Below are 27,858 nucleotides of genomic sequence, written 5' to 3' on the forward strand. Positions count from 1 at the left end.
TCATGTAAACATAAACCTCACCTGTCTTTGAGTCCCCTGGAGTCCATCTGAAGCCACCTCTTTGTCACCTTTGCCGCCATTGTCACATAGGCCCTTGCCATTTTGTGGAGGTTCTGTCTTCAATGAGGATTTAAGGTCATGTTCACCTTTAGTTTTCTCAGAGGAGGAGTCACATTCTTGATGTAGAACCCTTTCATGTGGACTTGCCTTGTTTGTGTCAGTGTTGCTTTGTTGATGTGGAACCTCCTCACTTTTCTCATTTTGGTCTTCTTCACAAGTGTTGTGCTGTGATGTGACTCCAGAGTCATCAGGAATTGTGTCACATGGTGGGATTTTGTATTCTTCCTTCTCATCATCTGGAGATGGGTGGGACATGTCCTGTAATATCAAGATTTTGGTCATATATAAACCTTTTAAAACTATTATAAACATACAAAACATAGACACGGAATGGTTGATTTACTCTAAAAATGTTTCCAGACTCTAGTTGTTGGTCTCACCATTTTACTGAGAGGAGGAAAAGAAAAAAAACTATTTACTGGGCAGACTATAGGGAAACATTATGCTGTGGTGGTGGAGAACATGAATAGGAATAATTTAAAGGTAATGAAGATAAACTAATTTGTTAGACAAATTTACCCTCTTACCTGTCAATTGGGATCTGAGAGGATAAAATCTATCATCTACTGTATCCCAACAATCACCCAACTAGTAGGCACAAGAGGGAGTACACAAACAAACTAAACTGTATTATTTCCCCATACAGTGCCCTCTAGTGGCAGAAATGTGCATTTCTCTTGTTTGAGAACTGTATTCAGAAGTACAGTGTTACTTAAATTGTATTCCAGGGTTTGCCTGTCTTCAGCTAAGAGAGCTTGCAATAATTTAATATTTTACATAAAATCACAGATATCTTTCATTAAGGTCTTCATGTTATATAGTTTGAATACCATGTCATAGATATATTATTTATCAATAAAAACAAAAAAAACAAATGCCACACTCTTTTCTTTTTTTCCAATTTTTCCAGAAAACAAAAAATGTTTTTTTTTGATCAGTCACGTCACAGAAGGAAATTGATTCTGCAATTTCATTTGATTCAATTGACTTTTACTTTGCATTCAGTCAACTATTTTGTAAAGCTCCATTCCAGGAAGGTTCAGTAGTATTGCTAGAAAATGTCCCTTCTCCTGTGTATGTTTCAATGTGAGTTAGGGACCTTAGGTTGTAAGCATCTTGAGGGACAGGGACTGAATGTAAAATACAGGTGATACTCGAAAAATTAGAATATTGTGCAAAAGTTAATTTAATTCTCTAATACAACTTAAAAGGTGAAACTAATATATGAGATAGACTCATTACATGCAAAGCAAGATAGTTCAAGCCGTGATTTGTCATCATTGTGAAGATTATGGCTTACAGCTCATGAAAACCCCAAATCCACAATCTCAGAAAATTAGAATCTTACATGCAATCAATAAAACAAGGCTTGTACATAGAACAATATCGGACCTTTGAAAAGTAGAAGCATGCATATGTACTCAGTACTTGGTTTGGGCCACTCAATGCGGCGTGGCATGGACACTATCAGCCTGTACCCCTGCTGAGGTGTTATGGAAGACCAGGATGCTTCAATAGCGGCCTTTAGCTCTTCTGCATTGTTCGGTCTCATGTCTCTCATCTTTCTCTTGGCAATGCCCCATAAATTCTCTATGGGGTTCAGGTCAGGTGAGTTTGCTGGCCAATCAAGCACAGTAATCCCACAGTCATTGAACCAGGTTTTGGTGCTTTTGGCAGTGTGGGCAGGTGCCAAGTCCTGCTGGAAAACGAAGTCAGCATCCCCATAGAGCTCGTCTGTGGAAGGAAGCATGAAGTTCTCTAAAATCTCCTGGTAGACGGCTGCCCGGCTGCCTTGGCCCTGGACTTAATGAAGCACAGTGGACCAACCCCAGCAAATGACATGGCTCCCCAAATCAACACAGACTGTGGAAAGTTCACACTGGACTTCAAGCTTCTTGCAGTGTGTGCCTCTTTTTCTTCCTCCATACTCTGGGTTCTTGGTTTCCAAATGAGATGCAAAATTTGCTCTCATCAGAAAAGAGGACTTTGGACCACTGAGCAACAGACCGGGTCTGTTTTTTTTAGCCCGGGTAAGAAGCTAAATCCACCCCAATTGCTGGTGTTCTGCTGATCCTCTGTGCAGGAAGCTGTAGCAATTACAGCCGGTGCACTGTGCCATCTGCACAGTGTGCACATAAAGCTACCCCAATTGCTGGTATTCTGCTGATCCTATACCACAGGCAGGCAGCTGTAGCAATTACAGTTGGTGTATTGTGCCATCTGCACAGTGTACACCTAAAACTACCCTAATTGCTAGTGTTCTGCTGATCCTATCCGCAGGCAGCTGTAGCAATTACAGTCAGTGTATTCTGCCATCTGCACAGTGTGCACCTAAAGCTACCCCAATTGCTGATGTTCTGCTGATCCTATACCGCAGGCAGCTGCAGTAATTACAGTTGGTGTACTGTGTTCTCTGCACAGTGTGCACATAAATCTAGTTCAATTGCTGGTGTTCTTCTAATCCTATACCGCAGGCAGGCAGCTGTAGTAATTACAGTTGGTGTATTGTGCCATCTGCACAGTGTACACCTAAAACTACCCTAATTGCTAGTGTTCTGCTGATCCTATCCGCAGGCAGCTGTAGCAATTACAGTCAGTGTATTCTGCCATCTGCACAGTGTGCACCTAAAGCTACCCCAATTGCTGATGTTCTGCTGATCCTATACCGCAGGCAGCTGCAGTAATTACAGTTGGTGTACTATGTTCTCTGCACAGTGTGCACATAAAGCTACCTCAATTGCTGGTGTTCTTCTGATCCTATACCGCAGGCAGGCAGCTGCACTAATTACAGTCGGTGTATTGTGCCATCTGCACAGTGTGCACCTAAAGCTACCATAATTGCTGGTGTTCTGCTGATCCTATACCGCAGGCAGCTGCAGTAATTACAGTTGGTGTACTGTGTTCTCTGCACAGTGTGCACATAAAGCTACCCCAATTGCTGGTGTTCTTCTGATCCTATACCGAAGGCAGGCAGCTGCACTAATTACAGTCGGTGTATTGTGCCATCTGCACAGTGTGCACCTAAAGCTACCATAATTGCTGTTGTTCTGCTGATCCTATATCGCAGGTGTTATATTCTTAATATCTAAATTTTAATTGGCTTTATTATACTTTATTTAAAATATGAATATTCCATATTGTGTGAAAGAAAAGTTTGAGTCAATTAATTCTATGTTATGACGTGCGATGATTGAAAATGTAAACATTTAAAACCTGTCAGGATTTTGATAAATGTTGTTTATGTTTAACTTCCCCAGCTCATTATATATATATATATATATATATATATATATATATATATATGCTTTTAGAAATCTATCCTATGTAAAATGAGATGATGTTTAAAGTCTAAAGTTCTTTCTCCCCTCCTACATCCTGACAGATGTTAGATTGCTATAGTAATCACTCATTAGCCCACACTTCTGTAAAGGAGGAGTTATCTTTCGGGCGGGAAATTAGAGACTTTGGTTGATATAGTCATAAGATTGGGGGTCTGTCCTTCTCTTGAACATTTCTGCAGCTAGAAGGAACATCTCTGAAGGACACATCTCATGCACACAGATTTTTTAGCATACAAAGGGTTATTCGGCCATTTTAAATAAGTACAATAGACCACATGGCTTGATATATTGATAAGAAAGAAAGATACTAATGATTATCATTGTACTATTTTTGTAAGTATTCTTTTCTATTTAAATGTGTACAAATAAATACACATTTTTGAATTACGCTGACTCAGAACTCATTAAGGAAATCCGTCTCACAATCTCAATCAGTCTCACCAGATATATATAAGAGATATATATAAGACAATTGAAATATTTTTTACATTGCGAGCGATTTTTTACATTGGCTCAGTCATCCAGTCAATCATAAGTCGAAAGTTTTTTTCCACTTCCATCCTTTGATCAGAGGGGAATGAAGTGATGAACAGAAATTAACTTCGCAAAGATTGAAAAGAACCTAGAAGAAAATTTGATCGATTGACTGTGAAAGACCGGAGAATTTCAGATATACAGAAGTCTTGACAGACTTGAATTTCGAGTACAGCGGGGAAACTGACGAGTTTTATATTTGGTGAGTAGAAAAGTAATATGGAATTTGTAGATGTTTTAGCTGATGAAAGTACATTAGAATTTAAAGGTTTATCGAAACAGGTCTCTGATGCTGTTTTATGGAAATCAATGTATGATCAATGCTTTCAGGCAAATGCTGACATTATTTACAGTCGGTGTATTGTGCCATCTGCACAGTGTACACCTAAAGCTACCATAATTGCTGGTGTTCTGCTGATCCTATACCGCAGGCAGCTGCAGTAATTACAGTTGGTGTACTGTGTACTCTGCACAGTGTGCACATAAAGCTACCTCAATTGCTGGTGTTCTTCTGATCCTATATCGCAGGCAGCTGCAGTAATTACAGTTGGTTTACTGTGTACTCTGCACAGTGTGCACATAAAGCTACCCCAATTGCTGGTGTTCTCATACTAATAATACTACAGGCAGGCAGTTGATTCTGCTAGATGCAGTACATACTTCCCAGCTTTGTGCAGCTACATCTCCCTGCAGGCCATTAGTATGTCTGGAAGGCCAACAAGGAGAGGCAGACACTCACGAGCCAATAAAAAAGGGCAAGCAGGCCCTGATGCTAGAGGCAACAGTGCTGGTTGTGGACACGGTGCATCCTTATCAGCATGTGGCCATGGGACACGCTTGTCCTTATTTTCTGCAGTTGGACGCGTTGAGCCACAATATGCCGAAGAATTGGTAGAGTGGATGACCAAGCCGTCCTCATCCTCCTCATCCTCTTTCACCCAGGCTCAGGGTACTGGCAAAGCTGGTTGGCTACCATGCACAGCTGCACCAGATTTTGCACTCTTCGGTTTAGTAAATTAACCCTATGATGACTAGTAATCTAATCTTTTTAAATGTATAAAAGAGTACTAAAGGTCCATTTAGGCAGTGCAGTTCTCTAGCTCAGTGGTCACTTCCCTGTAAATACCTAAGTCTGTTAGGTCTGCCTTGAAAATATTTCTCCAGACATTTTGTATTCAACTTCTGCTGCAAACCTAAACCTTACCTGTCTGCAAGTTCTCTGGAGTCCATCTGAAGCCACTTCTTTGTCACTTTCTCTGCCATTGTCACAGAGGCCCTTGTCATTTTGCATTTCAATCTTTGATGAGGTTTTCAGGTCAAGTTCAGCTTTTGGTTTCTCGGAGGAGAACACACATTCTTGACGTAGAACGCTGTCATGTGAACTTGCTTTGTTTGTGTCAGTAATGCTTTGTTCATGTGGAACTTCCTCAGTTTTCTCATTTTGGTTTTCTTCACAAGTGTGCTGATGTGATGTGACTCCGGAGTCATCAGGAATTGTGTCACTTGGCAAGATGTTGCTGGATTCTTCCATCTCAACATCTGGAGATGGGTGAGATGTGTCCTGTAATATCAAGTAATATTTACAAGCTTAATAAATTTAAAAGGCATAGTCACATGATGATTATAATATGTGAACATGCTGAATGATCCCGGGAGGAGGTCTGAGCTGTCTAGGGGCACTGGGATGAGGATTCGTGTTCCCGAGGTATCCTGAGAGATATTTCACCAGGCGTTTGTGACTCTGTAGTGGGGTCCATATCATGAGAACCCAGGAGGTGGTCTGTCTTGTCCAGGAACACCAGGAGGAGCAAGGGTTTCCCTGAGGCATCCTGAGAAATATTACTACAGTCGTGTGTGACTCTGTAGTGGGGTCCATATTGTGAGAACCTGAGAGGAGGACTGTCTTATCCAGGAACACCATGAGGAGGAAGGGTTTCCCCCGAGGCATCCTGAGAGATATCACTACAGGCGTGTGTGACTCTGTAGTGGGGTCAACATTGGGATGTGGGCAGGCATTCCAGCTAGAGGTGATGGTCACTGAAGTCACTGGATATCAATGAACTGTCACTAAGGTGGAATTTTGTCAATATTTGGACTTGATTTATGAGTTTTTTGGTTGTGCTATACTATATATTTTGTTTATTATGCAGGCTGCTATGTTGGTTAGTAAATTAGTGATGCATATTAATTAGGATATATCAAAGCAATGATTAAACTCTCTTCACTAGTGCAGAGGTCACTTCCATTTAAATCCCACAAACTGTTGGGTCTTTCTGGAAAATGTGTTTCCAGACATTTTGTATTCAGTTCATGTAAACATAAACCTCACCTGTCTGTGAGTCCCCTGGAGTCCATCTGAAGCCACCTCTTTGTCACCTTTGCCGCCATTGTCACATAGGCCCTTGCCATTTTGTGGAGGTTCTGTCTTCAATGAGGATTTAAGGTCATGTTCACCTTTAGTTTTCTCAGAGGAGGAGTCACATTCTTGATGTAGAACACTTTCATGTGGACTTGCCTTGTTTGTGTCAGTGTTGCTTTGTTGATGTGGAACCTCCTCACTTTTCTCATTTTGGTCTTCTTCACAAGTGTTGTGCTGTGATGTGACTCCAGAGTCATCAGGAATTGTGTCACATGGTGGGATTTTGTATTCTTCCTTCTCATCATCTGGAGATGGGTGGGACATGTCCTGTAATATCAAGATTTTGGTCATATATAGACCTTTTAAAACTATTATAAACATACAAAACATAGACACGGAATGGTTGATTTACTCTAAAAATGTTTCCAGACTCTAGTTGTTGGTCTCACCATTTTACTGAGAGGAGGAAAAGAAAAAAAACTATTTACTGGGCAGACTATAGGGAAACATTATGCTGTGGTTGTGGAGAACATGAATAGGAATAATTTAAAGGTAATGAAGTTAAACTAATTTGTTAGACAAATTTACTCTCTTACCTGTCAATTGGGATCTGAGAGGATAAAATCTATCATCTACTGTATCCCAACAATCACCCAACTAGTAGGCACAAGAGGGAGTACACAAACAAACTAAACTGTATTATTTCCCCATACAGTGCCCTCTAGTGGCAGAAATGTGCATTTCTCTTGTTTGAGAACTGTATTCAGAAGTACAGTGTTACTTAAATTGTATTCCAGGGTTTGCCTGTCTTCAGCTAAGAGAGCTTGCAATAATTTAATATTTTACATAAAATCACAGATATCTTTCATTAAGGTCTTCATGTTATATAGTTTGAATACCATGTCATAGATATATTATTTATCAATAAAAACAAAAAAAACAAATGCCACACTCTTCTTTTTTTCCAATTTTTCCAGAAAACAAAAAATGTTTTTTTTTGATCAGTCACGTCACAGAAGGAAATTGATTCTGCAATTTAATTTCATTCAATTGACTTTTACTTTGCATTCAGTCAACTATTTTGTAAAGCTCCATTCCAGGAAGGTTCAGTAGTATTGCTAGAAAATGTCCCTTCTCCTGTGTATGTTTCAATGTGAGTTAGGGACCTTAGGTTGTAAGCATCTTGAGGGACAGGGACTGAATGTAAAATACAGGTGATACTCGAAAAATTTGAATATTGTGCAAAAGTTAATTTAATTCTCTAATGCAACTTAAAAGGTGAAACTAATATATGAGATAGACTCATTACATGCAAAGCAAGATAGTTCAAGCCGTGATTTGTCATCATTGTGAAGATTATGGCTTACAGCTCATGAAAACCCCAAATCCACAATCTCAGAAAATTAGAATCTTACATGCAATCAATAAAACAAGGCTTGTACATAGAACAATATCGGACCTTTGAAAAGTAGAAGCATGCATATGTACTCAGTACTTGGTTTGGGCCACTCAATGCGGCGTGGCATGGACACTATCAGCCTGTACCCCTGCTGAGGTGTTATGGAAGACCAGGATGCTTCAATCGCGGCCTTTAGCTCTTCTGCATTGTTCGGTCTCATGTCTCTCATCTTTCTCTTGGCAATGCCCCATAAATTCTCTATGGGGTTCAGGTCAGGTGAGTTTGCTGGCCAATCAAGCACAGTAATCCCACAGTCATTGAACCAGGTTTTGGTGCTTTTGGCAGTGTGGGCAGGTGCCAAGTCCTGCTGGAAAACAAAGTCAGCATCCCCATAGAGCTCGTCTGTGGAAGGAAGCATGAAGTTCTCTAAAATCTCCTGGTAGACGGCTGCCTTGGCCCTGGACTTAATGAAGCACAGTGGACCAACCCCAGCAAATGACATGGCTCCCCAAATCAACACAGACTGTGGAAAGTTCACACTGGACTTCAAGCTTCTTGCAGTGTGTGCCTCTTTTTCTTCCTCCATACTCTGGGTTCTTGGTTTCCAAATGAGATGCAAAATTTGCTCTCATCAGAAAAGAGGACTTTGGACCACTGAGCAACAGACCGGGTCTGTTTTTTTTAGCCCGGGTAAGAAGCTAAAGCCACCCCAATTGCTGGTGTTCTGCTGATCCTCTGTGCAGGAAGCTGTAGCAATTACAGCCGGTGCACTGTGCCATCTGCACAGTGTGCACATAAAGCTACCCCAATTGCTGGTATTCTGCTGATCCTATACCACAGGCAGGCAGCTGTAGCAATTACAGTTGGTGTATTGTGCCATCTGCACAGTGTACACCTAAAACTACCCTAATTGCTAGTGTTCTGCTGATCCTATCCGCAGGCAGCTGTAGCAATTACAGTCAGTGTATTCTGCCATCTGCACAGTGTGCACCTAAAGCTACCCCAATTGCTGATGTTCTGCTGATCCTATACCGCAGGCAGCTGCAGTAATTACAGTTGGTGTACTGTGTTCTCTGCACAGTGTGCACATAAATCTAGTTCAATTGCTGGTGTTCTTCTAATCCTATACCGCAGGCAGGCAGCTGTAGTAATTACAGTTGGTGTATTGTGCCATCTGCACAGTGTACACCTAAAACTACCCTAATTGCTAGTGTTCTGCTGATCCTATCCGCAGGCAGCTGTAGCAATTACAGTCAGTGTATTCTGCCATCTGCACAGTGTGCACCTAAAGCTACCCCAATTGCTGATGTTCTGCTGATCCTATACCGCAGGCAGCTGCAGTAATTACAGTTGGTGTACTGTGTTCTCTGCACAGTGTGCACATAAAGCTACCCCAATTGCTGGTGTTCTTCTGATCCTATACCGCAGGCAGGCAGCTGCACTAATTACAGTCGGTGTATTGTGCCATCTGCACAGTGTGCACCTAAAGCTACCATAATTGCTGGTGTTCTGCTGATCCTATACCGCAGGCAGCTGCAGTAATTACAGTTGGTGTACTGTGTTCTCTGCACAGTGTGCACATAAAGCTACCCCAATTGCTGGTGTTCTTCTGATCCTATACCGCAGGCAGGCAGCTGCACTAATTACAGTCGGTGTATTGTGCCATCTGCACAGTGTGCACCTAAAGCTACCATAATTGCTGTTGTTCTGCTGATCCTATATCGCAGGTGTTATATTCTTAATATCTAAATTTTAATTGGCTTTATTATACTTTATTTAAAATATGAATATTCCATAATGTGTGAAAGAAAAGTTTGAGTCAATTAATTCTATGTTATGACGTGCGATGATTGAAAATGTAAACATTTAAAACCTGTCAGGATTTTGATAAATGTTGTTTATGTTTAACTTCCCCAGCTCATTATATATATATATATATATATATATATATATATATATATATATATATGCTTTTAGAAATCTATCCTATGTAAAATGAGATGATGTTTAAAGTCTAAAGTTCTTTCTCCCCTCCTACATCCTGACAGATGTTAGATTGCTATAGTAATCACTCATTAGCCCACACTTCTGTAAAGGAGGAGTTATCTTTCGGGCGGGAAATTAGAGACTTTGGTTGATATAGTCATAAGATTGGGGGTCTGTCCTTCTCTTGAACATTTCTGCAGCTAGAAGGAACATCTCTGAAGGACACATCTCATGCACACAGATTTTTTAGCATACAAAGGGTTATTCGGCCATTTTAAATAAGTACAATAGACCACATGGCTTGATATATTGATAAGAAAGAAAGATACTAATGATTATCATTGTACTATTTTTGTAAGTATTCTTTTCTATTTAAATGTGTACAAATAAATACACATTTTTGAATTACGCTGACTCAGAACTCATTAAGGAAATCCGTCTCACAATCTCAATCAGTCTCACCAGATATATATAAGAGATATATATAAGACAATTGAAATATTTTTTACATTGCGAGCGATTTTTTACATTGGCTCAGTCATCCAGTCAATCATAAGTCGAAAGTTTTTTTCCACTTCCATCCTTTGATCAGAGGGGAATGAAGTGATGAACAGAAATTAACTTCGCAAAGATTGAAAAGAACCTAGAAGAAAATTTGATCGATTGACTGTGAAAGACCGGAGAATTTCAGATATACAGAAGTCTTGACAGACTTGAATTTCGAGTACAGCGGGGAAACTGACGAGTTTTATATTTGGTGAGTAGAAAAGTAATATGGAATTTGTAGATGTTTTAGCTGATGAAAGTACATTAGAATTTAAAGGTTTATCGAAACAGGTCTCTGATGCTGTTTTATGGAAATCAATGTATGATCAATGCTTTCAGGCAAATGCTGACATTATTTACAGTCGGTGTATTGTGCCATCTGCACAGTGTACACCTAAAGCTACCATAATTGCTGGTGTTCTGCTGATCCTATACCGCAGGCAGCTGCAGTAATTACAGTTGGTGTACTGTGTACTCTGCACAGTGTGCACATAAAGCTACCTCAATTGCTGGTGTTCTTCTGATCCTATATCGCAGGCAGCTGCAGTAATTACAGTTGGTTTACTGTGTACTCTGCACAGTGTGCACATAAAGCTACCCCAATTGCTGGTGTTCTCATACTAATAATACTACAGGCAGGCAGTTGATTCTGCTAGATGCAGTACATACTTCCCAGCTTTGTGCAGCTACATCTCCCTGCAGGCCATTAGTATGTCTGGAAGGCCAACAAGGAGAGGCAGACACTCACGAGCCAATAAAAAAGGGCAAGCAGGCCCTGATGCTAGAGGCAACAGTGCTGGTTGTGGACACGGTGCATCCTTATCAGCATGTGGCCATGGGACACGCTTGTCCTTATTTTCTGCAGTTGGACGTGTTGAGCCACAATATGCCGAAGAATTGGTAGAGTGGATGACCAAGCCGTCCTCATCCTCCTCATCCTCTTTCACCCAGGCTCAGGGTACTGGCAAAGCTGGTTGGCTACCATGCACAGCTGCACCAGATTTTGCACTCTTCGGTTTAGTAAATTAACCCTATGATGACTAGTAATCTAATCTTTTTAAATGTATAAAAGAGTACTAAAGGTCCATTTAGGCAGTGCAGTTCTCTAGCTCAGTGGTCACTTCCCTGTAAATACCTAAGTCTGTTAGGTCTGCCTTGAAAATATTTCTCCAGACATTTTGTATTCAACTTCTGCTGCAAACCTAAACCTTACCTGTCTGCAAGTTCTCTGGAGTCCATCTGAAGCCACTTCTTTGTCACTTTCTCTGCCATTGTCACAGAGGCCCTTGTCATTTTGCATTTCAATCTTTGATGAGGTTTTCAGGTCAAGTTCAGCTTTTGGTTTCTCGGAGGAGAACACACATTCTTGACGTAGAACGCTGTCATGTGAACTTGCTTTGTTTGTGTCAGTAATGCTTTGTTCATGTGGAACTTCCTCAGTTTTCTCATTTTGGTTTTCTTCACAAGTGTGCTGATGTGATGTGACTCCGGAGTCATCAGGAATTGTGTCACTTGGCAAGATGTTGCTGGATTCTTCCATCTCAACATCTGGAGATGGGTGAGATGTGTCCTGTAATATCAAGTAATATTTACAAGCTTAATAAATTTAAAAGGCATAGTCACATGATGATTATAATATGTGAACATGCTGAATGATCCCGGGAGGAGGTCTGAGCTGTCTAGGGGCACTGGGATGAGGATTCGTGTTCCCGAGGTATCCTGAGAGATATTTCACCAGGCGTTTGTGACTCTGTAGTGGGGTCCATATCATGAGAACCCAGGAGGTGGTCTGTCTTGTCCAGGAACACCAGGAGGAGCAAGGGTTTCCCTGAGGCATCCTGAGAAATATTACTACAGTCGTGTGTGACTCTGTAGTGGGGTCCATATTGTGAGAACCTGAGAGGAGGACTGTCTTATCCAGGAACACCATGAGGAGGAAGGGTTTCCCCCGAGGCATCCTGAGAGATATCACTACAGGCGTGTGTGACTCTGTAGTGGGGTCAACATTGGGATGTGGGCAGGCATTCCAGCTAGAGGTGATGGTCACTGAAGTCACTGGATATCAATGAACTGTCACTAAGGTGGAATTTTGTCAATATTTGGACTTGATTTATGAGTTTTTTGGTTGTGCTATACTATATATTTTGTTTATTATGCAGGCTGCTATGTTGGTTAGTAAATTAGTGATGCATATTAATTAGGATATATCAAAGCAATGATTAAACTCTCTTCACTAGTGCAGAGGTCACTTCCATTTAAATCCCACAAACTGTTGGGTCTTTCTGGAAAATGTGTTTCCAGACATTTTGTATTCAGTTCATGTAAACATAAACCTCACCTGTCTGTGAGTCCCCTGGAGTCCATCTGAAGCCACCTCTTTGTCACCTTTGCCGCCATTGTCACATAGGCCCTTGCCATTTTGTGGAGGTTCTGTCTTCAATGAGGATTTAAGGTCATGTTCACCTTTAGTTTTCTCAGAGGAGGAGTCACATTCTTGATGTAGAACACTTTTATGTGGACTTGCCTTGTTTGTGTCAGTGTTGCTTTGTTGATGTGGAACCTCCTCACTTTTCTCATTTTGGTCTTCTTCACAAGTGTTGTGCTGTGATGTGACTCCAGAGTCATCAGGAATTGTGTCACATGGTGGGATTTTGTATTCTTCCTTCTCATCATCTGGAGATGGGTGGGACATGTCCTGTAATATCAAGATTTTGGTCATATATAGACCTTTTAAAACTATTATAAACATACAAAACATAGACACGGAATGGTTGATTTACTCTAAAAATGTTTCCAGACTCTAGTTGTTGGTCTCACCATTTTACTGAGAGGAGGAAAAGAAAAAAAACTATTTACTGGGCAGACTATAGGGAAACATTATGCTGTGGTTGTGGAGAACATGAATAGGAATAATTTAAAGGTAATGAAGTTAAACTAATTTGTTAGACAAATTTACTCTCTTACCTGTCAATTGGGATCTGAGAGGATAAAATCTATCATCTACTGTATCCCAACAATCACCCAACTAGTAGGCACAAGAGGGAGTACACAAACAAACTAAACTGTATTATTTCCCCATACAGTGCCCTCTAGTGGCAGAAATGTGCATTTCTCTTGTTTGAGAACTGTATTCAGAAGTACAGTGTTACTTAAATTGTATTCCAGGGTTTGCCTGTCTTCAGCTAAGAGAGCTTGCAATAATTTAATATTTTACATAAAATCACAGATATCTTTCATTAAGGTCTTCATGTTATATAGTTTGAATACCATGTCATAGATATATTATTTATCAATAAAAACAAAAAAAACAAATGCCACACTCTTCTTTTTTTCCAATTTTTCCAGAAAACAAAAAATGTTTTTTTTTGATCAGTCACGTCACAGAAGGAAATTGATTCTGCAATTTAATTTCATTCAATTGACTTTTACTTTGCATTCAGTCAACTATTGTAAAGCTCCATTCCAGGAAGGTTCAGTAGTATTGCTAGAAAATGTCCCTTCTCCTGTGTATGTTTCAATGTGAGTTAGGGACCTTAGGTTGTAAGCATCTTGAGGGACAGGGACTGAATGTAAAATACAGGTGATACTCGAAAAATTTGAATATTGTGCAAAAGTTAATTTAATTCTCTAATGCAACTTAAAAGGTGAAACTAATATATGAGATAGACTCATTACATGCAAAGCAAGATAGTTCAAGCCGTGATTTGTCATCATTGTGAAGATTATGGCTTACAGCTCATGAAAACCCCAAATCCACAATCTCAGAAAATTAGAATCTTACATGCAATCAATAAAACAAGGCTTGTACATAGAACAATATCGGACCTTTGAAAAGTAGAAGCATGCATATGTACTCAGTACTTGGTTTGGGCCACTCAATGCGGCGTGGCATGGACACTATCAGCCTGTACCCCTGCTGAGGTGTTATGGAAGACCAGGATGCTTCAATCGCGGCCTTTAGCTCTTCTGCATTGTTCGGTCTCATGTCTCTCATCTTTCTCTTGGCAATGCCCCATAAATTCTCTATGGGGTTCAGGTCAGGTGAGTTTGCTGGCCAATCAAGCACAGTAATCCCACAGTCATTGAACCAGGTTTTGGTGCTTTTGGCAGTGTGGGCAGGTGCCAAGTCCTGCTGGAAAACGAAGTCAGCATCCCCATAGAGCTCGTCTGTGGAAGGAAGCATGAAGTTCTCTAAAATCTCCTGGTAGACGGCTGCCTTGGCCCTGGACTTAATGAAGCACAGTGGACCAACCCCAGCAGATGACATGGCTCCCCAAATCAACACAGACTGTGGAAAGTTCACACTGGACTTCAAGCTTCTTGCAGTGTGTGCCTCTTTTTCTTCCTCCATACTCTGGGTCCTTGGTTTCCAAATGAGATGCAAAATTTGCTCTCATCAGAAAAGAGGACTTTGGACCACTGAGCAACAGACCGGGTCTGTTTTTTTTAGCCCAGGTAAGATGCTAAAGCCACCCCAATTGCTGGTGTTCTGCTGATCCTCTGTGCAGGAAGCTGTAGCAATTACAGTCGGTGCACTGTGCCATCTGCACAGTGTGCACATAAAGCTACCCCAATTGCTGGTATTCTGCTGATCCTATACCACAGGCAGGCAGCTGTAGCAATTACAGTTGGTGTATTGTGCCATCTGCACAGTGTACACCTAAAACTACCCTAATTGCTAGTGTTCTGCTGATCCTATCCGCAGGCAGCTGTAGCAATTACAGTCAGTGTATTCTGCCATCTGCACAGTGTGCACCTAAAGCTACCCCAATTGCTGATGTTCTGCTGATCCTATACCGCAGGCAGCTGCAGTAATTACAGTTGGTGTACTGTGTTCTCTGCACAGTGTGCACAAAAAGCTAGTCCAATTGCTGGTGTTCTTCTGATCCTATACCGCAGGCAGGCAGCTGTAGCAATTACAGTTGGTGTATTGTGCCATCTGCACAGTGTACACCTAAAACTACCCTAATTGCTAGTGTTCTGCTGATCCTATCTGCAGGCAGCTGTAGCAATTACAGTCAGTGTATTCTGCCATCTGCACAGTGTGCACCTAAAGCTACCCCAATTGCTGATGTTCTGCTGATCCTATACCGCAGGCAGCTGCAGTAATTACAGTTGGTGTACTGTGTTCTCTGCACAGTGTGCACAAAAAGCTAGTCCAATTGCTGGTGTTCTTCTGATCCTATACCGCAGGCAGGCAGCTGTAGCAATTACAGTTGGTGTATTGTGCCATCTGCACAGTGTACACCTAAAACTACCCTAATTGCTAGTGTTCTGCTGATCCTATCCGCAGGCAGCTGTAGCAATTACAGTCAGTGTATTCTGCCATCTGCACAGTGTGCACCTAAAGCTACCCCAATTGCTGATGTTCTGCTGATCCTATACCGCAGGCAGCTGCAGTAATTACAGTTGGTGTACTGTGTTCTCTGCACAGTGTGCACATAAAGCTACCCCAATTGCTGGTGTTCTTCTGATCCTATACCGCAGGCAGGCAGCTGCACTAATTACAGTCGGTGTATTGTGCCATCTGCACAGTGTGCACCTAAAGCTACCATAATTGCTGGTGTTCTGCTGATCCTATATCGCAGGTGTTATATTCTTAATATCTAAATTTTAATTGGCTTTATTATACTTAATTTAAAATATGAATATTCCATAATGTGTGAAAGAAAAGTTTGAGTCAATTAATTCTATGTTATGACGTGCGATGATTGAAAATGTAAACATTTAAAACCTGTCAGGATTTTGATAAATGTTGTTTATGTTTAACTTCCCCAGCTCATTATATATATATATATATATATATATATATATATATATATATATGTAGCGGGGTCTCTTTAAGAACTATAAAACTACTGTTCCCAGAACCCCGCTGGTTCCCAGGATGCTTTGAGTTATGTCTCAATGCTCATGGGGGAGGATATATAAGGAGGGGGAGAGGCCTAGTTCTTCCTCTTTGGACACCCCCCTCTCTCCTAGCAAGAGGAGGTCTGTGCTGGACTGCTGAAAGCACAGGGCCTGAAGCCTGGGCCTTGTGCTCTTTTCCAAAGAGCTCTCTGCCAGCTTAGTTGCACCTGAGAGACATTTTTTTCATCTTTGCTGCAGTACACCAGAAGGATTGAAGACTGGGAGGTCGGTGGATTCCTGTTCCTAGACGAAAAGGCAGAGAAACCGGACTTGGACTTGTCCGAGTGGTGAGAGCTGTTTAAAGACAGATGCTTTATCTTTATTATACGTTTGGATTACAAAGCTGTTCTTCAAGTGCACCACCGAAAGATTGCTAGCGAATATTGTTTTACTGGACTTCCATTTAGATCAGTCAGGCCTGACTGCATAGGTAGACAGTGCTGGGTGTTTACCCATGTGGGGAAGTAGCTGAAAAAGGGCAGCGCTAGAGTTGCATAGCAATACTTTATTATGCTGATTGCTCTATTTATCTTTATTACTGGTTACTGCAGGGACCTGATTATGTGTTGCAATCCAAATGTTTGATTCATGTTATTCCTTTTATAAAAACAATAAGTAAAGTCAGTTATATACTTTCAAGGATTGTCTATGAGCTTGAGTTATCCACCCACGCACACACACATATTTAGAGTATAAGCGATTTAATGTGTATTGCTAGATACTAACTGTGCCAAAGTGGGTAGAGCAGGTTGCCGGGGGGTTGGCGGAGCTGTGCTCAGGACCCAAACCAAACTTGCGGCCCTCTTAAGTGAGGGTATCGCTATACGTGGGGGCTCGTAAATCCGGGATTTCTGAGACAGCGGTGAACACGCCAGAGGTACCGGCATGGACCCACAGGGAGTCAGAGCGTGGTGTGAAGCGGCTAAGGCCGACCCAAGTCAGTCAGTGGTCATTAGCCTCCCAGGGGAGAAATGGTCGACAGAGACCGTAGAGGAGTTAATGAAGTCAGTGTCCCCAGACCATGAACCATGCGTGATGGAGATAAAATCAGACCCAGACATCTCATATCAGTATGCGCTAGTGGAATACTGGGATGGGATGCCGGAGGCTTGCAAGCGCAACCGTGTACGGACACAAGACAACAGATCCTATAGGTTGGCGCACGCAACAAAGGAGGAGCCATCGCCAACGGGATCACCGCAGGCTGCGGCCCGTATCTCACCCGAGAGTCTCAGATCAGCACCGGCCACCCTTAGCGCAGAACTGTGTGCTGTCCTGGGGGAGATTGTGGCCCAGTGCAAGAAGGATCCCACAGATTACCCGATGTCGGGGTACAGAAAACTCCAGATGTTTTCAGGGAGGAAACCTGTACCTTCGGAAGAAGAGGGATTTGAAGATTGGTTAGATAGCGCAACTCAGGCACTAGAGGAATGGGAAGTTCCAGAGCGCAGAAAGAAGCAGAGGATTGTGGAAAGTCTAAAGGGGCCTGCTCTAGAGGCCGTACGCAACCTGAAGATGAGCAGGACAGACTGTAATGCGCAGGAGTACCTAGATGTACTACAGACTGTGTTTGGTGGGACAGAGAAAATCTCTGAGCTTGCTTATCAGTTAGAGCATTGCTACCAGAAGAAAGGTGAAAAACTATCAGACTACATGGGACGTTTAGATAAAATCTTGCATAAGATGATCCTAAAGAAGGGGATCAGCCCAGGAAAAGTAGATGAGGCCCGTACTCAACAGGTACTGAGGGGAGCTCAACCCATGGATCCTATTGCATGGACACTGCGTGCCCGACAGGATGGGAAGAGTCTGGAGTACACTGACCTCATCCGAATGATCAGAGAGGAAGAGGCCCTACTGGAAGAGAAAAGGGAAGAAGATCTCACCGAGCCCGTCAACCAACCGGTAGCAATAGTTACACCGGCCATGACTCCCGCTAGAGATAAGGAGCTGGACACTTTGAAGTTACAGATGTCCCAGGTGATGGAGATGTTGACTGCTATGATGGCGAAAGGTCAAGGGGGAGCCGAGAAACCAAGTCCTAGAAAGGAGTTGTTTCCAGATACACCAACACCAAGCCCCACTCGAGACCGAGAAGAGATGCTATGCTACAACTGTGGGGGCAGTGGCCACTTCGCCAGTAGATGTTCCAGTCCCAAGAAGAAGAAGATAGATAACCGCCAGCCGGCGGGAAACTTCAGAGGGCCCCGGTGAGGGAGTCAACCGGGTGCCCATGTCTTTCAGTGAACTCCAAACTGAATAGAAGGAAGAGAGAGAGAGAAAACCAGACCCCTCAGAAGGAATGCCTACAAATAAGAGACAATAACATCCCTCAGCGGGTTTGTACTCCCATTACTGTGGGGAGGGTCAATGCATACCAGGTTCGAAAAAGAATAAAGTCTAAAACCAACTGGATGAAGACGGGTCCCCAGAAGAGGGTGGCCTCAACCCGGCCTTACCCAGAAGAATTGGTCGGCCCGTCCCCCACTGTCTCCATCCAGGTGGAAGGAGTCTACACGAAGGCCCTCCTGGACACTGGAGCTCAAGTGACTTTGTTGTACAGAGACTTCTATGATAGGCACTTGAGCCATTTGCCTATACAGAAGATAGAAGAGCTGGAGATATGGGGCCTGGGAACTCAGAGTTTCCCCTACGATGGTTACCTGCCCATAAAGCTGACCTTCGATCCATCTGTGGCGGGGAAAACAGAGGTGTTTGACACCCTGGCAGTTGTGTGTCCTAGACCGCCCGGGGCCAGCAAGATGTCCCTCATCATAGGGACCAATACGGATCTGGTGCGAAGACTTCTGACCCCTCTAGTGGAGACGAGTAACCATCAAGATCCCAATATCCATCCCATGCTGAAGACAGCCTACCAACGGTTGGTCCTAGAGCAGAAGACCCCAGGAGAGGGGATAGGGAAGGTGTGGAGACTTGGGAGAGAGGGAGTGGTGCTGCAGCCCGGAGAGGTAGCCTGCCTCAGGGCCACGGTGAAGCTTACCTGGGAGCAGCCTGGCCCCTTTGTCATGCTGGAATCCGATCCAAGGGAGGATCACTCCGGCCTGGAAGTGATACCGGAAGTGATTTCAATCAAGGCCCTGAAGAAGGCTCGAGGCACGAGTCCCAGTGAGTGTGAGAAACCCTACGGAGAGACCCATAGAGATCCCTGCCAGAATGCTGTTGGGGCAGGTGAGCCCTGCGGCCCCAGTCAGCTGGTCAGAAGTAAAAGGAACGGGTGCAGGAGCAGATGTTTGGGAAAAACTTTCCATGGAGAACCCGGACCTACCTGGAGCCTGGAAGGAGAGAGCCAAGGCCCAGCTGACTAGATGGGAGAGGATTTTCTCAAAGGATGAGTTTGATGTGGGATGTGCCAGGAGTGCCACCCACCGAATCTGCCTCCAAGAAGACAAACCCTTCAGGGAAAGGGTTAGGCGGGTCCCTCTAGCTGACCTGGAGGATCTGAGGGAGCAGCTTGCGGAGTTGAAGAAGACTGGTGTGATTCGGGAGTCTAGAAGTCCCTATGCCTCCCCCATAGTGGTGGTCAGAAAGAAGAATGGGTCGTTGAGGCTTTGTATCGACTACAGGACTCTCAACAGGAGGACCATCCCTGACCAGTATACCACACCGAGAATAGAGGATGCCCTACAGAGTTTGGCTGGTGCCAAGTGGTTCAGTGTAATGGACCTCAAGAGTGGGTACTACCAAATCCCCATGCACCAGGAAGACCGAGAGAAGACAGTTTTCATAACCCCAGTGGGATTCTTTGAATTCAACAGAATGCCTCAGGGCCTGTCTGGAGCCCCTGCTACCTTTCAACGCCTCATGGAGAAGACCGTTGGAGACATGAACCTCATAGAAGTCCTTGTGTACTTGGACGATGTCATTGTCTTCGGGAAGACTTTGGAAGAACATGAGGCCAGGTTGGAGAAGGTGTTGAGAAGACTCAGCGAAGAGGGACTCAAGCTTTCTCCCGAGAAGTGCCGGTTTTACCAATCCTCTGTGAACTATCTGGGACACATAGTGTCTGAAAAGGGAGTGGCTACAGACCCTGAGAAGTTGGAGGCAGTTACCTCTTGGCCAAGACCGACAACAGTCACAGAGCTCAGATCTTTCTTGGGGTTCTGCTCCTATTATAGAAGATTTGTTAATGGGTTTGCCCGGATTGCCAAGCCACTAAACGAATTGCTCAAGACTGAAGGAGAAGAGGATGGCTTGGGACCTAGGAGGGCCGGTGAGTCGGTTCAAGATCAGTGGAACCCAAGGTGTGAAGAGGCTTTCTGAACCTTGAAGAGGAGCCTTACCACGGCCCCAGTCCTGGCCTATGCCGACCCCACCAGACCATATGAGCTACATGTCGATGCCAGTCATGAGGGCCTAGGCGGAGTGCTCTATCAAGAGTATGAAGGGCAGCTGCGACCAGTGGCCTATGTGAGCCGGAGCCTGACTCCCTCCGAGAAGAACTACCCCACTCATAAATTGGAGTTCTTGGCCCTCAAATGGGCAGTAGTAGACAAACTGAAGGACTATCTCTATGGGGCGGAGTTTACCGTAAAGACAGATAACAATCCTCTGACCTACCTCTTCACTACTGCAAAGTTAGATGCAACCGGACACAGATGGTTGGCTGCATTATCCGGATTCAACTTCAGTCTAAAGTACAGACCAGGGGCTGGAAATAGGGATGCAGATGCCCTGTCCCGAAGATCTCATGTCATGGTCAATGACTGGGAAGACTGGACCCAGGTAGCACCGGAAGGAGTGCGAGCACTCTGTCAGGGTGCTGAGTTTCAAGCAAGAGGGGGCCCCAGAGCAGAGGAGATAGGAGTCACCGCAGTGGGAGTCCCTCAACCCTACTGTGGGGTAACTCAACTAGCAGAGGAACTCCTGCCAAAGCTGTCCAGAAAGGAGCTGAGCTATGACCAATTGGAAGACCCCATGGGGAGATTGGTCCTTGAAGCTTTGGAGAACGAGAATCCAGAGGGACTTCGACATCACCCTTCCAAGGAGGCTCGCCTGCTGAGGAAAGAGTTGGATAAGCTACAAGTACATCAGGGAGTGGTCTACCGAAGGGGCCCCTCTGATAACTCAGAAGATAAGTGGCAGTTGTTTCTCCCAGAGAAGCACCGAGAGACGATACTAATTGCCTTACATGACCAGCATGGCCATCTAGGGGCGGAGAGAACTTTCCAGCTTGTCAGAAGCCGGTTCTATTGGCCCTGTATGAGGGCAGAAGTGGAGGAATATTGCCGTTCTTGTGCACGATGCATCCAGAGGAAGACTCTACCCCATCAAGCTGCCCCAATGGGCCACCTACAGAGTCAGGGTCCAATGGATCTGGTGTGCATTGACTTTCTCTGCCTCGAACCCGATTTGAGTGGATTGGGAAATGTTCTGGTGGTAACCGATCATTTCACCCGTTATGCCCAGGCTTTCCCCACCAAAGACCAAAAGGCCTCCACTGTGGCCAAGGTGCTCATGGAAAAATACTTTGTCCACTATGGATTACCACAGAGAATCCACTCAGACCAAGGAAGGGACTTTGAGAGTCGTCTGATCCGGAACCTACTGGACTCATTGGGAGTAGAGAAGACCAGGACTACACCTTATCATCCACAAGGAGATGCCCAACCTGAGAGGTTTAATCGGACCTTACTCAACATGCTTGGAACTCTAGAGACAGAGAAGAAGCAACACTGGAGCCAACACATATCAGCTCTGGTGCACGCTTACAACTGCACCACAAGTGATGTGACGGGTTACTCCCCCTACCGGCTCATGTTTGGGAGAGAAGCAAGATTGCCGGTGGATCTGGCCTTTGGCATTTCCCTAGACCATGCCTCTGCTACCTCCCACAAGGGATATGTGGACCGACTTAGACACAATTTGAAAGTGGCCCATGAACGAGCTCAGGCGGCCTCGGACCAAAGGGGAGCCCGCAACAAGAGGAACTTCGATCTGAAGGTTCGAGTGCAACACCTGCAGCCTGGGGACCGTGTACTGCTACGCAATCTGGGGATCCCTGGGAAGCACAAGCTTGCTGATAGATGGAGATCGGAGCCCTATGTCATTTGCAGAAAGCTACCTGGATTGCCTGTGTATAAGCTAAAACCAGAGGGGAAAGTGGGGCCCTTGAAGACTTGGCACAGGAATCATTTGCTCCCGCTTACTGAAGCAGTCAGAATACCTCCAGTGAGAAGTCCACCTGAATCTGTTTCCATTCTGGATACCCCGGGACCTAGCACTCGGTCTCAGACCTCCAGGGTTAGAGATGGACAAAATTCCCAACGAGGTGAAGGTGGAAAAGGAGAGCTTGAGTGGCTGTGGCCTTCATCAACTCCAGGAAATTCTGCCATAGATCTCCCACATACTGAGGATACACAGGATGGGACACTGAACCCAGAAGCTACAGAGTTCATTCCATCTAGTGGTGTGCCTGAAGGCTGGGAAGATATCCCTAGCATTTACTCAGAAGAGGAAAGAACCAATGTTCCAGAACCAGTGATGCTGTCAGAATGTGTTCCTGAAGTAGAGCCTGTGGCACCAGAGCCTGAAGTCCCAAGAGAACAGAGAGCTCGCCGAGTTGTGAGACCCCCCAAGAAGCTAACCTACTCTCAAATGGGGGAGAGCTCTGAGGACTCTGTTGTGACTGCTAGAAGAAGTGCTGAACGCTCTAATCCTTCCACTGACCATTTGGTGGAGGGCAACCCCAGCTCACTCTCTGGCACAGTTAGGCAGGCCACTCATGTCAGTGTGACCTGTGGGACAGGGAATCCCACCTCTGAGTTCTGGTGGAAATTCCCTGTACCAACATCATACTCAGCACTTTCAAAATTGGTACAGGATATGTGTTAAAAGTTTATCTTTGGGGACCAAAGAGTTTAAGCGGGGGGAGTGTGTAGTGGGGTCTCTTTAAGAACTATAAAACTACTGTTCCCAGAACCCCGCTGGTTCCCAGGATGCTTTGAGTTATGTCTCAAAGACTCATGGGGGAGGATATATAAGGAGGGGGAGAGGCCTAGTTCTTCCTCTTTGGACACCCCCCTCTCTCCTAGCAAGAGGAGGTCTGTGCTGGACTGCTGAAAGCACAGGGCCTGAAGCCTGGGCCTTGTGCTCTTTTCCAAAGAGCTCTCTGCCAGCTTAGTTGCACCTGAGAGACATTTTTTTCATCTTTGCTGCAGTACACCAGAAGGATTGAAGACTGGGAGGTCGGTGGATTCCTGTTCCTAGACGAAAAGGCAGAGAAACCGGACTTGGACTTGTCCGAGTGGTGAGAGCTGTTTAAAGACAGATGCTTTATCTTTATTATACGTTTGGATTACAAAGCTGTTCTTCAAGTGCACCACCGAAAGATTGCTAGCGAATATTGTTTTACTGGACTTCCATTTAGATCAGTCAGGCCTGACTGCATAGGTAGACAGTGCTGGGTGTTTACCCATGTGGGGAAGTAGCTGAAAAAGGGCAGCGCTAGAGTTGCATAGCAATACTTTATTATGCTGATTGCTCTATTTATCTTTATTACTGGTTACTGCAGGGACCTTATTATGTGTTGCAATCCAAATGTTTGATTCATGTTATTCCTTTTATAAAAACAATAAGTAAAGTCAGTTATATACTTTCAAGGATTGTCTATGAGCTTGAGTTATCCACCCACGCACACACACATATTTAGAGTATAAGCGATTTAATGTGTATTGCTAGATACTAACTGTGCCAAAGTGGGTAGAGCAGATTGCCGGGGGGTTGGCGGAGCTGTGCTCAGGACCCAAACCAAACTTGCGGCCCTCTTAAGTGAGGGTATCGCTATATATATATATGCTTTTAGAAATCTATCCTATGTAAAATGAGATGATGTTTAAAGTCTAAAGTTCTTTCTCCCCTCCTACATCCTGACAGATGTTAGATTGCTATAGTAATCACTCATTAGCCCACACTTCTGTAAAGGAGGAGTTATCTTTCGGGCGGGAAATTAGAGACTTTGGTTGATATAGTCATAAGATTGGGGGTCTGTCCTTCTCTTGAACATTTCTGCAGCTAGAAGGAACATCTCTGAAGGACACATCTCATGCACACAGATTTTTTAGCATACAAAGGGTTATTCGGCCATTTTAAATAAGTACAATAGACCACATGGCTTGATATATTGATAAGAAAGAAAGATACTAATGATTATCATTGTACTATTTTTGTAAGTATTCTTTTCTATTTAAATGTGTACAAATAAATACACATTTTTGAATTACGCTGACTCAGAACTCATTAAGGAAATCCGTCTCACAATCTCAATCAGTCTCACCAGATATATATAAGAGATATATATACAGTGGTGTGAAAAAGTGTTTGCCCCCTTCCTCATTTCCTGTTCCTTTGCATGTTTGTCACACTTAAGTGTTTCAGAACATCAAACCAATTTAAACAATAGTCAAGGACAACACAAGTAAACACAAAATGCAATTTGTAAATGAAGGTGTTTATTATTAAAGGTGAAAAAAAATCCAAACCATCATGGCCCTGTGTGAAAAAGTGATTGCCCCCCTTGTTAAAACATACTATAACTGTGGTTGTCCACACCTGAGTTCAATTTCTCTAGCCACACCCAGGCCTGATTATTGCCACACCTGTTCACAATCAAGGCATCACTTAAATAGGAGCTGCTTGACACAGTAAGGTCCACCAGAAGATCCTTAAAAGCTACACATCATGCCGAGACCCAAAGAAATTCAGGAACAATTGAGAAAGAAAGTAATTGAGATCTATCAGTCTGGAAAGGGTTATAAAGCCATTTCCAAAGCTTTGGGAATCCAGTGAACCACAGTGAGAGCCATTATCCACAAATGGCGAAGACATGGAACAGTGGTGAACCTTCCCAGGAGTGGCCGGCCGCCCAAAATTACCCCAAGAGCGCAGCGACGACTCATCCAAGAGGTCACAAAAGACCCCACAACAACGTCCAAGGAACTGCAGGCCTCACTTGCCTCAGTTAAGGTCAGCGTTCATGCCTCCACCATCAGGAAAAGACTGGGCAAAAATGGCCTGCATGGCAGAGTTCCAAGGAGAAAACCACTGCTGAGCAAAAAGAACATCAAAGCTCGTCTCAATTTCTCCACAACACATCTTGATGATCCCCAAGACTTTTGGGACAACATTCTGTGGACCGATGAGACAAAAGTGGAACTCTTTGGAAGGTGTGTGTCCAAGTATATCTGGCGTAGAAGGAACACTGCATTTCATAAAAAGAACATTATACCAACAGTAAAATATGGTGGTGGTAGTGTGATGGTCTGGGGCTGTTTTGCTGCTTCAGGACCTGGAAGACTTGCCGTGATAAAAGGAACTATGAATTCTGCTGTCTACCAAGAGATCCTGAAGGAGAATGTCCGACCATCTGTTCGTGTACTCAAGCTGAAACGAACTTGGGTTCTGCAGCAGGACAATGATCCTAAACACACCAGCAAGTCCACCACCGAATGGCTGAAGAAAAACAAAATGAAGACTTTGGAGTGGCCTAGCCAAAGTCCTGACCTGAATCCTATTGAGATGTTGTGGTATGACCTTAAAAAGGCCGTTCATTCTCGAAAACCCTCTAATGTAACTGAATTAGGACAATTCTGCAAAGATGAGTGGGCCAAAATTCCTCCAGGACGCTGTAAAAGCCTCATTGCACGTTATCGCAAACGCTTGGTTGCAGTTGTTGCTGCTAAGGGTGGCCCAACCAGTTATTAGGTTTAGGGGGCAATCACTTTTTCACACAGGGCCATGATGGTTTGGATTTTTTTTCACCTTTAATAATAAACACCTTCATTTACAAATTGCATTTTGTGTTTACTTGTGTTGTCCTTGACTATTGTTTAAATTGGTTTGATGTTCCGAAACACTTAAGTGTGACAAACATGCAAAGGAACAGGAAATGAGGAAGGGGACAAACACTTTTTCACACCACTGTATAAGACAATTGAAATATTTTTTACATTGCGAGCGATTTTTTACATTGGCTCAGTCATCCAGTCAATCATAAGTCGAAAGTTTTTTTTCCACTTCCATCCTTTGATCAGAGGGGAATGAAGTGATGAACAGAAATTAACTTCGCAAAGATTGAAAAGAACCTAGAAGAAAATTTGATCGATTGACTGTGAAAGACCGGAGAATTTCAGATATACAGAAGTCTTGACAGACTTGAATTTCGAGTACAGCGGGGAAACTGACGAGTTTTATATTTGGTGAGTAGAAAAGTAATATGGAATTTGTAGATGTTTTAGCTGATGAAAGTACATTAGAATTTAAAGGTTTATCGAAACAGGTCTCTGATGCTGTTTTATGGAAATCAATGTATGATCAATGCTTTCAGGCAAATGCTGACATTATTTACAGTCGGTGTATTGTGCCATCTGCACAGTGTACACCTAAAGCTACCATAATTGCTGGTGTTCTGCTGATCCTATACCGCAGGCAGCTGCAGTAATTACAGTTGGTGTACTGTGTACTCTGCACAGTGTGCACATAAAGCTACCTCAATTGCTGGTGTTCTTCTGATCCTATATCGCAGGCAGCTGCAGTAATTACAGTTGGTTTACTGTGTACTCTGCACAGTGTGCACATAAAGCTACCCCAATTGCTGGTGTTCTCATACTAATAATACTACAGGCAGGCAGTTGATTCTGCTAGATGCAGTACATACTTCCCAGCTTTGTGCAGCTACATCTCCCTGCAGGCCATTAGTATGTCTGGAAGGCCAACAAGGAGAGGCAGACACTCACGAGCCAATAAAAAAGGGCAAGCAGGCCCTGATGCTAGAGGCAACAGTGCTGGTTGTGGACACGGTGCATCCTTATCAGCATGTGGCCATGGGACACGCTTGTCCTTATTTTCTGCAGTTGGACGTGTTGAGCCACAATATGCCGAAGAATTGGTAGAGTGGATGACCAAGCCGTCCTCATCCTCCTCATCCTCTTTCACCCAGGCTCAGGGTACTGGCAAAGCTGGTTGGCTACCATGCACAGCTGCACCAGATTTTGCACTCTTCGGTTTAGTAAATTAACCCTATGATGACTAGTAATCTAATCTTTTTAAATGTATAAAAGAGTACTAAAGGTCCATTTAGGCAGTGCAGTTCTCTAGTTCAGTGGTCACTTCCCTGTAAATACCTAAGTCTGTTAGGTCTGCCTTGAAAATATTTCTCCAGACATTTTGTATTCAACTTCTGCTGCAAACCTAAACCTTACCTGTCTGCAAGTTCTCTGGAGTCCATCTGAAGCCACTTCTTTGTCACTTTCTCTGCCATTGTCACAGAGGCCCTTGTCATTTTGCATTTCAATCTTTGATGAGGTTTTCAGGTCAAGTTCAGCTTTTGGTTTCTCGGAGGAGAACACACATTCTTGACGTAGAACGCTGTCATGTGAACTTGCTTTGTTTGTGTCAGTAATGCTTTGTTCATGTGGAACTTCCTCAGTTTTCTCATTTTGGTTTTCTTCACAAGTGTGCTGATGTGATGTGACTCCGGAGTCATCAGGAATTGTGTCACTTGGCAAGATGTTGCTGGATTCTTCCATCTCAACATCTGGAGATGGGTGAGATGTGTCCTGTAATATCAAGTAATATTTACAAGCTTAATACATTTAAAAGGCATAGTCACATGATGATTATAATATGTGAACATGCTGAATGATCCC

At 43.6% G+C, this 27,858-nt stretch overlaps 2 protein-coding genes across 2 annotated transcripts in view; one reads left to right on the top strand and one right to left on the bottom strand.

Annotated features, from left to right (window-relative positions):
* On the bottom strand, nucleotides 1–27,766 carry LOC143925165 (uncharacterized). Its single transcript, XM_077449780.1, has 6 exons — nucleotides 27,412–27,766; nucleotides 12,624–12,980; nucleotides 11,499–11,855; nucleotides 6,325–6,681; nucleotides 5,200–5,556; nucleotides 1–378 (listed from the first exon to the last, which is right to left on the bottom strand). The coding sequence occupies exons 1-6, from the start codon at nucleotides 27,736–27,738 to the stop codon at nucleotides 1–3; spliced, it is 2,133 nt and encodes a 710-aa protein (XP_077305906.1). The 5' UTR covers nucleotides 27,739–27,766.
* LOC143923342 (kinesin-like protein KIF13A) overlaps nucleotides 1–27,858 on the top strand; it is a 511,776-nt gene that overhangs the window by 206,478 nt on the left and 277,440 nt on the right. The window lies entirely within an intron of this gene.

Source organism: Lithobates pipiens, unplaced genomic scaffold (genome assembly GCF_037356315.1).
Source record: "Lithobates pipiens isolate NorthernLeopardFrog02 unplaced genomic scaffold, aLitPip1_a1.2 Scaffold_22, whole genome shotgun sequence".
Lineage (NCBI taxonomy): Eukaryota > Metazoa > Chordata > Amphibia > Anura > Ranidae > Lithobates > Lithobates pipiens.

What these genes read in the sequence shown, in the direction of transcription:
- LOC143925165 (XM_077449780.1), bottom strand. Translation starts at nt 27,738, where the DNA reads ATGGAAGAATCCAGCAACATCTTGCCAAGTGACACAATTCCTGATGAC. An exon ending in TCCAGAGAACTTGCAGACAG is followed by an intron (nt 12,981 to 27,411) that starts GTAAGGTTTAGG and finishes TTGATATTACAG; the next exon opens with GACATGTCCCACCCATCTCC. An exon ending in TCCAGAGAACTTGCAGACAG is followed by an intron (nt 379 to 5,199) that starts GTAAGGTTTAGG and finishes TTGATATTACAG; the next exon opens with GACATGTCCCACCCATCTCC.